Below are 12,390 nucleotides of genomic sequence, written 5' to 3'. Positions count from 1 at the left end.
ACCAAGAAAAAAAGGGAGAGGGTGCAAATCAATAAAACTTGAAATGAAAAAGGGAGCAGTTACAATAGACACCATTGAAATGCAAATGACCATAAGAGACCACTAAAAGAAACTATATGCCAATGAAATAGACAACTTAGAAGAAATGGACAAATTCTTAGAAAGGTATGCTCTTATAAGACTGAACCAGAAAGAAATAGAAAATATGAATATCAATCACAAGTACTAAACTGAAACTGATTAAAAAACTTAAACAAAAGTCCAGGACCGGATGGCTTCACAGGCAAATTCTATTATACATTTAGAGAACATTTAACACCTATCTTCTGAAGCTATTCCAAAAAACTGCAGAGGAAGGAACAAACCCATCTATGAGGTCACTATCACCCTGATACCAAAACCAGACAAAGATAACACACAAAAAAGAAAATTACAGGTCAATATCACTGATGAACAGACACACATAAACAGACACGGTGTATGATTAAAGGGATCATACACCATGATCAAGTGGGATTTATCCCATGCATGCAAGGATTTTTCAAAATCCGCAAATCAATCAGTGTGATACACTATACCAACTGAAAAATAAAAACCATATGATCATTTCAATAGATGCAGAAGCTTTTGACAAAATCCACCACCCACTTACAATAAAAACTCTCTAGAAAGCACCTCAACATGTTGTTCAGTCTCTAACACCTCAACATAAGCCATATATGACAAACCTACTGATGATATCACACTCAATGGTGAAAAGCTAAAAGCATTTCTTCTAAGATCAAGAACAAGGCATGGATGCCCACTCTTACACTTTTATTCAACATAGGTTTGGAAGTCTTAACCAGAGCAAAGAAGAAAAAGAAATAAAAGGAATCCATTTTGGAAAAGGAGTAAAACTGTCACTATTTGCAGATGATATGATACTATACATATAAAATCCTAAAGATGCTACCAGAAAACTACTAGAACTCATCAATGAATTTGGTAAAGTTGCAAGATAAAAAATTAATTCATGGAAATCTCTTGCATTTCTATATGACAACGAAAGATCAGAAAGAGAAATTATGCAAACAATCCTATTTACCATCACAACAACAATAATAAAATTCCTATGAATAAAAACCTACCTAAGGAGGCTAAAGACATGTACTCTGATAACTGTAAGGCTCTGATGAAAGAAATCAAAGACGACACAAATAGATGGACAGATATACCCTGTTCCTGGATTAGAAGAATCAATATTATCAAAATGACTATGCTATCCAAGGCAATATACAGATTCAATGCAAGTCCTTTCAAATTACCAACGGCATTTTTCCAGAACTAGAAGAAAAAATTTTTTTATTTGTAAGGAGACATAAAAGACCTCGAATAACCAATGCAATCTTGAGAAAGAAGAATGGGAGCTGGAGGAGTCAGGTACCTTGACTTCAAACTATACTATAAAGTTACAGTCATCAAAAACCAGTATTGTAGTGACAGAAATATAGATGAATGGAACAGGACAGCAAGTGCAGAAATAACCCACTCACCTATGGCCAATCTATGACAAAGGAGGCAAGAGTACCCAATGGAGAAAAGACAGTCTCTTCAGTAAATGGTGATGGAGAAACCAGACAGTTACATGTAAGAAAGATTATCACATTCTTTAACACCACACACAAAAATAAACTTAAAATGGATTAAAGATCTAAACGTAAGATGGGACAGTATAAATTCTTAGAGAAAAACATAGGCATAACACTCTGACATAAATTGCAGCAATATCTTATTTGATCAATCTACTAGAGTAATAGAAATAATCACAAAAATAAACAAATGAGACCTAATTAACCTCAGAAGTTTGCACAGCAAAAGAAACCATAAACAAAATGAAAAGACAACCCACAGAATGGGAGAAAATATTTGCAAAGGATGCTACTGACCAAGGATTCATCACTAAAATTTACAAAGAGCTCATGAAGCTCAATACCAGAAAGACAAACAACCCAATCAAAAAATGAACAGAAGATCTAAATACACCTTTCTCCAAAGAAGAGATACAGATGGCCACGAGGTATATAAAAAGATGCTCAACACTGCTAATTATTAGAGAAATGCATATCAAAACTGCTGTTAAGGATATGAAAATAAAACATTTCTTACAAAGGAAAAAAAAAACTGCAATGAGATAACACCTCAGCTTGGTCAGAATGTCCATCATCAAAAAGTCTATAAATAATAAATGCTAGAGAGGGTGTGGAGAAAAAGGACCCATCCTACAGATGGGAGTAAAAACCGGCACAGCCTCTAACGGAGAACAGTATGGAGATTCTTTAAAAAACTAAAAACAGAACTATCATATGACTCAGCAATTCCATTCCTAGGCATATATCTGGAGAGAACCATGGTTTGAATGGATATGCACCCTGTTTTTCATTGCAGCACTATTTACAATAGCCAAGACATGGAAGCAATCTAAATGTCCCCGGAAAGATGGATGGATAAAGCAGATGTGGTGCGTGCGTGTGTGTGTGTGTGTACACACACACATATACATATAATGGGATATTACTCAACCATTAAAAAGGATGAAATAATGCCATTTGAAGCAACATGGATGGACCTGGAGATTATCACACTAGGTGAAGTCAGACAGAGAAAGACAAGTATTATTTGATATCACTTATATGCAGAATCTTAAAAAAATGATACAAATGATTCTTTGAGCTTGCTTACAAAACAGAACCAGACTCATAGACTTAGAGAACTAACTCATGGTTACCAGGGTAGGTGGGGTGTGGGGAAGGTTCAGGGAAAGGGTAAACTGGGAGTTTGGGACTGACAAGGATCTACCATACAGCACAGGAAACTCTGTTCAATATTCTGCAATAACCTAAATGGGAAAAGAACTTCTGAAAGAATAGATACATGTATATGTAAAACTGAACCACTTTACCATACACCTGAAAATAAACAACACTGTTAATCAACTATAATAAACAACACTGTTAATCCAATATAAAATAAAAAATTTTAAAGTAGTATATCTTTCAAAGATAAAAAGTTCTAATGAAATATAGATTTAAAATATTTTAAAAATATTAGGAAATCTCTCATTTCCATACTTTCTGGAAACCTCCCATGTGGAGCCCTTCAAGCTCCAGCCCACCCTGGAAATGGCTTGGCTGCTGCCTTGTCTTTCTACACAGCGATCATCTCCTCCCCTATCATCACAGGCAATTCCTGGTCTCTTTCCTGTGTTGAGATTCTGTTTCCCAATCCCATCTTCTTTCTTGAGTTTGATTTACACTCCCATTTTGGGGGGAGCAATTCTTGAACAGCTTCCTGAGAAAAGGTGCCAGGAGGTAAATTTTCTGGGGTTCTGCGTAACTGAAAAAGTCTTACTCCACACCTTCACACTTAATTGGGTGTTGGCCAGTTAACTGGCCAATCGCACACTGAGCCTGGGTGTTGGCCTCCCAGGTTCCAATGTTGCTTTTGAAGAGTCTACCATTGTGTGATTCCTAATAATTTGTAACCTGTTTCTCCCTCTCTGAAAGCCTGGAGGATATCCTCCTTCCGCCCTGTTCTGAAATTTCTGTGGGTCTTTTATTGTTCTAGGTACCTAGTGGAATTTTCCAATCAGAAAACTCTCATGTCCTTTGCCTTGAGCAAACAGTTTTTCATAATTTCTCCATTTTATCTACATTCCTAATTCTTTTCATCTAGTGACTTAACTACTCTACTTTCTTGAAGATTTTTTTCTTCTTTGTCTTCTAATCAACCCACTGAAGGATTTTAAAAATTCCTGCCATTTTTTAAATTAAATTTTGTTTGGAATGTTTTCTTTTAAAATGAAATCCTATTTTAATTTATGGCTCCCCATCTTCTCATCTGGTCCCATCACTTCATGGCAAATAGATGGGGAAACAGTGGAAACAGTGACAGATTATTTTGGGGGGCTCCAAAATCACTGCAGATGGTGACTGCAGCCATGAAATAAAAAAACGCTTACTGCTTGGAAGAAAAGTTATGACCAACCTAGACAGCATATTAAAAAGCAAAGACAATACTTTGCCAACAAAGGTCAGTCTAGTCAAGGCTATGGTTTTTCCAATAGTCATGTACGGATGTGAGAGTTGGACTATAAAGAGAGCTGAGTGTCGAAGAATTGATGCTTTTGAACTGTGGTGTTGGTGAAGACTCTTGAGAGTCCCTTGGACTGCAAGGAGATCCAACCAGTCCATCCTAAAGGAGATCAGTCCTGAATGTTCATTGGAAGGACTGGTGTTGAAGCTGAAACTCCAATACTTTGGCCACCTGATGTGAAGAGCTGTCTCATTTGAAAAGACCCTGATGTTGGGAAAGACTGAAGGCAGAAGGAGAAGGGGATGACAGAGGATGAGATGGTTGGATGGCATCACCAACTCAATGGACATGAGTTTGAGTAAACTCTGGGAGTTGGTGATGGACAGGGAAGCCTGGCGTGCTGCAGTCCACAGGGTCGCAAAGCGACACGACTGAGCGACTGAACTGAACTGATTTTCTCTTTCTGAGGATATTAGTGAATGTTTTATAATTTTTTCCTGCTCTAAGCACTGCCTTTATTTCTCCAAGTTCCTTTTCCATTTGCTTTTTGTTTGTCTATCTTTCATGTTAGAGATGTTCCTTAAATGTCCATTGATCCTTGGGCATCCACTCATATTTAACAGAGGGTCCCCAAAAAGACTACTGGAAGATTCATAAGTGGTAGTAAACTTCATTGCGGGGTGATCAGGTGGGGACCAAGAGTTTTGTTGGAAAGCCCCCAAACATTAGTAACTGAAGGTATCTATTCTTGGCCCTTTTTCTTTCCTCAGAAAGGAATATTCTAATCTCTGGCTGGGGGCTGGGAGGGGGTGAGTTCTAAGCCTGATGGCTAAGAATTACAAGACCTTCTCAGGGCCAAATGGTTAGTGGGCCCTGTGTTCCATAAGGCACTCCTAAAACCCACTTTCAGCCGTGGCTAGTGTCCCCAGTTCTAGCACTTCTCTGGTCCACGATTTCTTTACAGTAAGCCTCCTACCTTCTATGGAGGCGAGGGGGGAATGGTAATCTGGTGGCATGGGCTGGAGAAGGGATTTGGAGTCTAATTTCTCCCATGACACAACTTCAAACAATCCTCTTTTCTTTTCAGGCATACTCTTGCCATCTGAGACATCCAGTGTTTCATTCCTTAGCCTTTTAAGGGGCCTCACAGACACTAGGCGGAGCAGGGAACACAGAAACCTTATCAGTGTATTAGTGAGAACCCATCAGGCTATGAGGCTATGCTGTGGCCAATGAACCGCCCCAAATCCCCAAGGTTTAAAGCAGCAGACGTTGAGTCCTCTCTCACACTTCATGTCTGCAGGGCAGCAGGGAGCCCTGCTCATCAGTCACCGGGACCCGCGTGGACAGAGGCTCTCCCATCCCGTGACACCAGCACTTCCGCCTGAGGCTTCGGCGGAAGCCGGTGCTCCGAGCTGCTCCCGCCTAGAAGCAGCATCACTGCAGGGCTCCCATTTCACTGCCGTGTCAACTCTGAGGGGGTCAGGAGGGGCAGGAGTCCTCCCTGGGCTTGAAAGCAGAGAACAGCCGGCAATACAGGGGTGGGGGCACAGATGTCTTCCACAGCCAACCACCACTGCGGTGTTCCAAAATTTTGTTCTCACCTGCTGCTGCTTCCTGTCTCCAGGCACTTACGGGTTTACATATTTTTACTATTTTTACCGTCACTTTAGCATCGCTTAAAGAGCAAGCAGAGATAAACACCAATTTAAGCCACACAACACACCATTCCAAGCAGCCAAAACGCTCCCATTTATGACGTGTGTTTGCTCCCATCCATGTCTCTGATTCTACCACGACTCTGTTCTTTACTCCGAGTGAATCTGCTGCCGAAAGAGAGAGGGGCTCAGCTCGGCCCTCTGTGATGACCTAGAAGGGGGGGAAGGGGGTGGGGGTGGGAGGGAGGCTTAAGAGGAAGGGATATAGGAAGAGGCAGAGCTGATTCACTTTGTTGTAAAGCGGAAACTAACACAACGTTGTAAAGCAATTATATGCTAATTAAAAATACCTTTTTTTTTTAAAAAAGAGAGAGATGGGTAAACTGTGGGACTTTCAGCACTAGTCATTCATTAACAATATTTTCAAGAAGGGGACTGGAGGGTAGTTCTCAAACATATACCTGGAAAAGAGCCTTTACTAGAAGCAAAGCATTTATAAAGTACTTTTTCCAGAAAACAATTATTTCCACTCACTGCTGAGCATCTAGTCTGCGTTCAGGAAGTCTTTGCTAATGAGCAGTTCTATTTTCGAATTCTGTAGGATTCAGTAGCAAGCAGATGTCAGTTTCCCCCAAGTAAGAGAAAAATGCTAAAGTTCCGAGGGAATTAAAAGTAGTGCGAAGAACAAATTTAGCTAACAGCAGGTATCTCTGGCAGGTAGTAGTACAGGTGGTTTTTATTTCGGTCTATTTGCATCACTGCAGTTTCTGATGTCGCTATTTTGAGAATGCACTGCTTCTGTGACAAGAATTCCAGTACCCCTTCCCCAGGCCTGTTGACCATAACCAGAGTGGGAGAGACCCTTCCAGGAAACCGCACCCATGATAATATGAGATTTAGCTAGGTCTCTAATCCATAGGGGCTTACATGGAAAAACTACCCACATGATACTTGTCTTTTAAATCAGTGGTTCTTCTTTTTTTAAAAAAAAAAACACTCAAGAATGACAAGGAGAATTTACAAAACAAAACAAAGCAAGGAAAACAAACGCAAAGAACAGATCACTGGACCCCCACCTCAGGTATTCCGGTTTGGAAAGGAAAGGTAGTAATTCCATTTCTAACAAGTACCTTCCAGGAAGACTTCAGGCCACAGTGCTTTTAATAGAGCTTTTCCATTTTCTATAACAGCATACATGAAATGAGCACTCTGTAAATATTTTTTGATGCTAAGGTGGAAACTAACAGAATGTATACACTTGTATTTTCCCCCATAATAACATCAAAGAGGGAGCAAATGAAGGGCTTTCCTATAAATATGGCATGACAGAGGAAATGCAACCCACAAATTCAGACGGTTTAAAGACAACTGGTGGATTACTTTAAGGCACAGGGTTTTGGGTTTGCTTTGTATCAACTATTCATAACTCAGAAAGCCCTATTCACCAATTTCTTAGTGTTAAGTTGAATTTCTGACGAGATGGGATTCTAAAGCATCACCAACTATTCTAATATCAATTCTACCTTCTGAATGAGACACTTTGTAAGAGGGCTGTTTTATTAATTCCAATGGATAAAAGCAAGCCCCCAGCCCTAGCGGAAGCTGTGCGGTGGGTTCATCATCAGCCTGCAGGAACCAGGTGATGAAGCCGGTTGTTTCACGGAGCTGGTTCAGGTAGAAGGCTGAAGGAAGAGGCCAGCATCTGTACCGAACGCTCCTGTGGTTTTTTTTTCCAATGGCTGTCTAAGTTTCTAAAAGGATTTAGAACCTGGTCTCCTGCCAGCTCCCTAATTTTAAAAGCCTGCTCCATTTCCACTACATTTGCAAAATGCTAGCTGCATCCCTTCAAGCCAGGAGAAACCTGTAGAGAGCCGGAGGTCACTGAGGATCCTGCACAGGAGACCACCTACTTTAAACTGTTGAATGTGAAGCCTGGAGAACTGACCCAATGCTGCCCCCTGGCTGGGGAAGATGCAGATCCTTTTCCAGCTTGTTCCAACCCTGCCTTAAAGGTGATTCAATCAGCTAACAGCCATTGTTGAAATTTCACTTTAGTGTTAGTTGCTCAGTCGTGAATGCCTCTTTGCAACCCCACGGATTCCTATCCCATGGAATTCTCCAGGCAAGAACACCAATGTGGGGATATTCCTGACCTGGGAATCAAACCTGGGTCTCATGCATGGCAGGCACATTCTTTACCATCTGAGCCACCAGGGAAGCCCATGATGCCTGTGATTTAATCAGCTAACAGCCAATGTTGACTGTCACTAAAAGAGGAGGCAAACGACATCTCTGACCTGCACAGCCTTTTACCTATAAGCAAAATGAACAAACAGCTTCCAATAGTGGTTTCTCACTCCTAAAGATATACTCAGAAATAGATAGGTGCAATCATAAAATGCAGAATTAAATGAAATCAAATTTAACCTCTTGACCTCTTTTACTCCAAGCTCCCATTTTAAATGAAAGTGCTTAAAAATTATTCAAGAGAATGGAAAAGTGAGAGTCGGAGGAGAAAGAGAATCTTTAGAGTCAGGTAGTGGGGGCAAAGGTTAGCCTTCTTGATTTATTTCTCAACAGACTGTGACACCCAAGCTTGCCGAGTTATCAAATTTCTTGGATATTTCAAAAATGGAAAGTGAAAGGCCGACGAGGCAGCAACAGCTTTCCGTAGCTCTTCACAATAAAGTATATTTCAGTTCAAAAGCATGTCTTTAGTGAGGTGTGAAGCTCCCTCTAGTACCACCAGAAATGAAAACTAAGCCCTTCTTCTAAGTCACAAAGGGAAAAAAAAAAAAGCAAACAAACTGTAGACACCCTTGGCTGGAAAGGGCCCAGAAGAATTTCCTTGATTTCCTCTAAAAAGGCCACTATTCATCCTAAACCTTTAAGGGGTTGATTTAAGACAGTGGTTCTCAAATTGTGGTCCTGGGACCAGCAGCCATCAGCATCACTTAGGAACTTTTTAAGTGACAACGCTGAACTTAGCCTGAGCCCTGAGATCCTGGAAAACAGCAAAGGTTAAAGACTTCTATCCTCCCATTTTGTGTTGTGAATACGGCTTATGCAAAGAACCTCTTTCCCATACAACTTGAGTAACTCACAGGTGCCCCTTTGTTTACCTATGACAAGGCCACACACAGACCCCTCAAATTCCCATTCTTTGCCTGAGAAATGATTAGCTGAGCTCATTAGTCAAAACAGTGCTTATTAACCAACCTTTGATTAAGTTTCTCACCTTCTTCCAGGTTCCTGGAACTTTTGCCAGCTTACTGCCCCTCCTCACCAGCCCCTCGTGAGAAAAGGTTTTTCTCAGATTAAAACACTATCAAGGGCAGTGCATTCAAACCATGCTTCATCCCACTTCCTCACATCTTGTCCTTTCAGGCCTTGCTTACTCCTACCTATGAAAGAAGAATCCCCTTTTGCCTAACCCTAGAAAGAGACCCTTGCAGATCCCACAGTTCCGTTACTGCAAGAGTTTCTGTTACAACAGTACCTTTCCAATTAAGTCTCACTTATTCAATCCAGACTTGTTTTTTATTTAACGTTAGAAATACAAATTTTTAGGCCCTGCCCCAAATCTAAGTGTGAAACCAGGGGATGGAAAGAGGTGCGCCTGGAAACCAATTTCTGAACAAGTGCTCCAGCAGCAGTTTGAGAACCACTAATTTATCGCAATCTCTCAACACTAAACTCCTTCCCACCTGGTTTTCGCTCACCGGCTCTTAAGCGCAAGCTGTTTCTAAGCATGCCCACAGATCATTTCTGTCATCAAGTCATTTCTAATGACAAATGACTCCACCCAGCGCCCGTCTCCCCTCCTGGCCGCCCGTGGAGCTGAGCGAGCCCGAACCCGCACACACTTACATCGCCATCCACCGGCCTCTGGTCGTCACAATCTCTGGTGGGACTAATGTCCTGGCGCATGACCCAGATGGGCTCTTTGGGCTCGTCGGGGGTGTAAGGCGAACGGATGGTCCTGGTTTTCACCTCCTCGATGGCCTCCTTGATGTCCTTGATGGCCAGCGAGATAGCATCCCTCTTTTCCTTGCTGTACCGCTGCACCGCCTCGCCGCCGGCCGCCCGCTGCGGCCCCGCCGGCGCTTGCAGCCCAGGGCTGTCAGGGCGGCCCCCGCCCGGGGTGGGGGCGCGCTCCAGGTCCTGCTCGGCCTCGGGCATGTCCTCGGCCGCCTTGTCGAGGCTTTGCGAACTCATGCTCTGCTTGACCTCGGCCACGATCTGGTCGATGTCCTCCTCCTGCTCGTAGCTGTCCATGCGGGGGTAGGGCGCGAACTCGGCCTCCTTCTCGGGGCTGTCGGACTCGCCGTCGGAGCGCTCGTCATAGTGGTGCAGCCGCGCGCCCAGGGCCTCCTGGCGGTAGGCGGCCGCCTCGTCGCGCTCCTGCTCGTAGAGCCGCAGACCGTCGCGCGCGTCCAGCTCGGGCGCGTCCCCGATCTCCTCGTACACGTGCTCCTGGAGGCCCCCGTAGTCGGCGTAGGGCTCGGCGTAGGGCTCGTCCTCGCCGCGGTGGAAGAGCCGGTGCGTGTAGACATAGCCCGAGTAGGCCGCGTTCATGGCCTCCTCGTGCTCCAGCGAGTGGAAGTGCAGGTGGTTGGGCAGCGCGCGGCGGTGCGTGGCCTCGGCGTGCTCGGCCTCCGCCTGCTCCGTGTACTCCTCGGCCTCGGGCCGGTACTGCACGGCGTACGCGCTCTCGTCGTCGGGGTCCTGCGCGCGCTCGGCGTCGTAGCCGTCGCGGGCCGCGGCGATCACGTCGCCCTCGGCCGTGTCCGTGTGGTTGTGGAAGCCGCTCTCCGTGCTGGCCGAGCGCGCCAGGCACTCCCCACGCTCCTCTTCTTCCTGCTGCTGCTGCTGCCCAGGCTGGGCGCGAGGGTCCTCGACGGCGCGCCCGCGCCGGGGGCGGCCCGCATAGTGCTGCTGCTGCTGCTGCTCCTCCTCCACTTCGGGGTGCTCCAGGTCGGCCTCCACCGACTCGTTCACCTCCCCGCCTGCCGCCTCGTCCGTCACCTCCACCTCCGCGGCCCCCTCCAAGTGGTTCATGGTGGGCGTCGGGGACGGCTGGGAGAGAGGCTGGGCCGGCTCACTGCGCTCTCATTTTGCTCCACCCGGCTGGAAAAACAAGAAGGGGGAGGGGCTATTACGTGGTTCAGACTGTAGGCAGAAGCCGAGTACCAAGATAATCATAAAAACAGCTGTTATTGATCTCGTCTGAATCGCGGTCAATTAAAAAGTGATTGCAAATTTAAGCTCAAGCTGACAGCACATAGTTCATCATCTTCGAAGCACGTGTCGTAATTTGTAATTACGTGTCTCCTCGTTTCATTTGCTTACTGGCTTTCTCTCTTCCCCACCCCTCAGACCGACAGGCTTCTGAGCCTTTAAGTTCCCCACCGCGCTTACTATTCAGGTTCTGTTTCTGATGCATATGAATAGAGAGTACTACCAAATTGAATGAGCCAATTGACACATTTCCCATCTGCTAAGGGATAAATCTCTCTAAATTAAACTAGGATCCTAGATACTTTAGAAACGATTTTTAAAATAAATTTCAAGGGAAAAAAGGACTTCCCTGGCGATCCCGTGGTTAGGACTCCGTGCTTCCACTGCAGGGGGAAAGGGTTCAATCCCTGGTGGGGGATCTAGGATTCCGCATGCTGCGGGGCCAGGGAGAAGAGGTATTTCAAGGAGGAAAAAAAGCCTTGGGATGTTTTGAATCCATTGCTGTCAGTACAAATTTGCAGCCATTCTGAGGGAGGCTTCAGCCATCAATAGGTTCTCGTCCTGGCATTACTGGCTCTGTCACCTACCGTTAAGTGGTTTAATTTTCTGAACCTCCACCATGAGACTGGACTCATTTCCTGCAGCAGGATATTAACAGCTATTAATGCAGAGTAAAAAGGCTCCGTGCTCAAGTAAGTTTGGGAGATGTTGACTTAAGTTGACTTTCCTTGTGAATATGCAAGGGGAGGAAGATGCGGGATGCAGGGGTTACCCAACCTGTCTGACAGGGAAACACCTTTTTCCTAGAGGTCAGCGTTCTGACAACTGCACTTAAAACACTGATTCTAATATTCACTCCCCTCATATACCCTGGATCTAAAATTCTTTGATTCTGTAAGTTAGCATTATAGCTGATACTGGATAACATGCTAACTTCTTTAAAATACGGGTATGTCTCTTTCTCTATTTCCAGAGGGACTTGTGACTACAGAGATGGCTTTGGTTTCAACCACTCTCAAATTTGGTATTTTGGTATTCGGTAAATTTAGTATTTTGGTTTCTTCTTATCCAAAATAGCTTTATAGCATAATCTGCATACAGTGTATGGAAATAATTGCAGGGGATGTAAAGAACAAAATTAGGCAGGATCCCTATGATTTTAAGGCAGTTGTGGTAAATGGGTTCAATGTGTGTAAACTTTTTATTTATCCTTTTGGGGGGCTCATTTTACAAATGGACAAAACTGGGAAATGAACTCTTTAATGTAAGAGCAGAAAGCTCTCCAGGAGGACCAGGGACATCTAATAGACTCTCTAATATTAGGATACATTATATTCTACTCAGCTCCCACCGAAACGATCACAATTTCCTTCAAGCACTGTGATAGTCCCAGTAGTAAAAGAGGCCATTTTGGAGC

The 12,390-nt window shown here is 44.1% G+C and overlaps 1 protein-coding gene across 4 annotated transcripts in view; it reads right to left on the bottom strand.

The window, feature by feature from the left end:
- Positions 1–12,390, bottom strand: part of APBA1 (amyloid beta precursor protein binding family A member 1) — a 230,763-nt gene that overhangs the window by 74,076 nt on the left and 144,297 nt on the right. For all 4 annotated transcript variants that reach the window (XM_043486837.1, XM_043486836.1, XM_043486841.1 and 1 more), the window contains one exon: positions 9,603–10,862. In XM_043486837.1, the coding sequence (XP_043342772.1) occupies positions 9,603–10,793 (1,191 nt within the window). In that variant the 5' untranslated portion in view covers positions 10,794–10,862. The remainder of the gene's footprint in view (positions 1–9,602; positions 10,863–12,390) is intronic.

Source organism: Cervus canadensis, chromosome 14, assembly GCF_019320065.1.
Source record: "Cervus canadensis isolate Bull #8, Minnesota chromosome 14, ASM1932006v1, whole genome shotgun sequence".
NCBI lineage: Eukaryota > Metazoa > Chordata > Mammalia > Artiodactyla > Cervidae > Cervus > Cervus canadensis.
The sequence above is the reverse complement of the archived record's forward strand: the minus strand, read 5'-3'. Positions and strand labels throughout refer to the sequence as shown.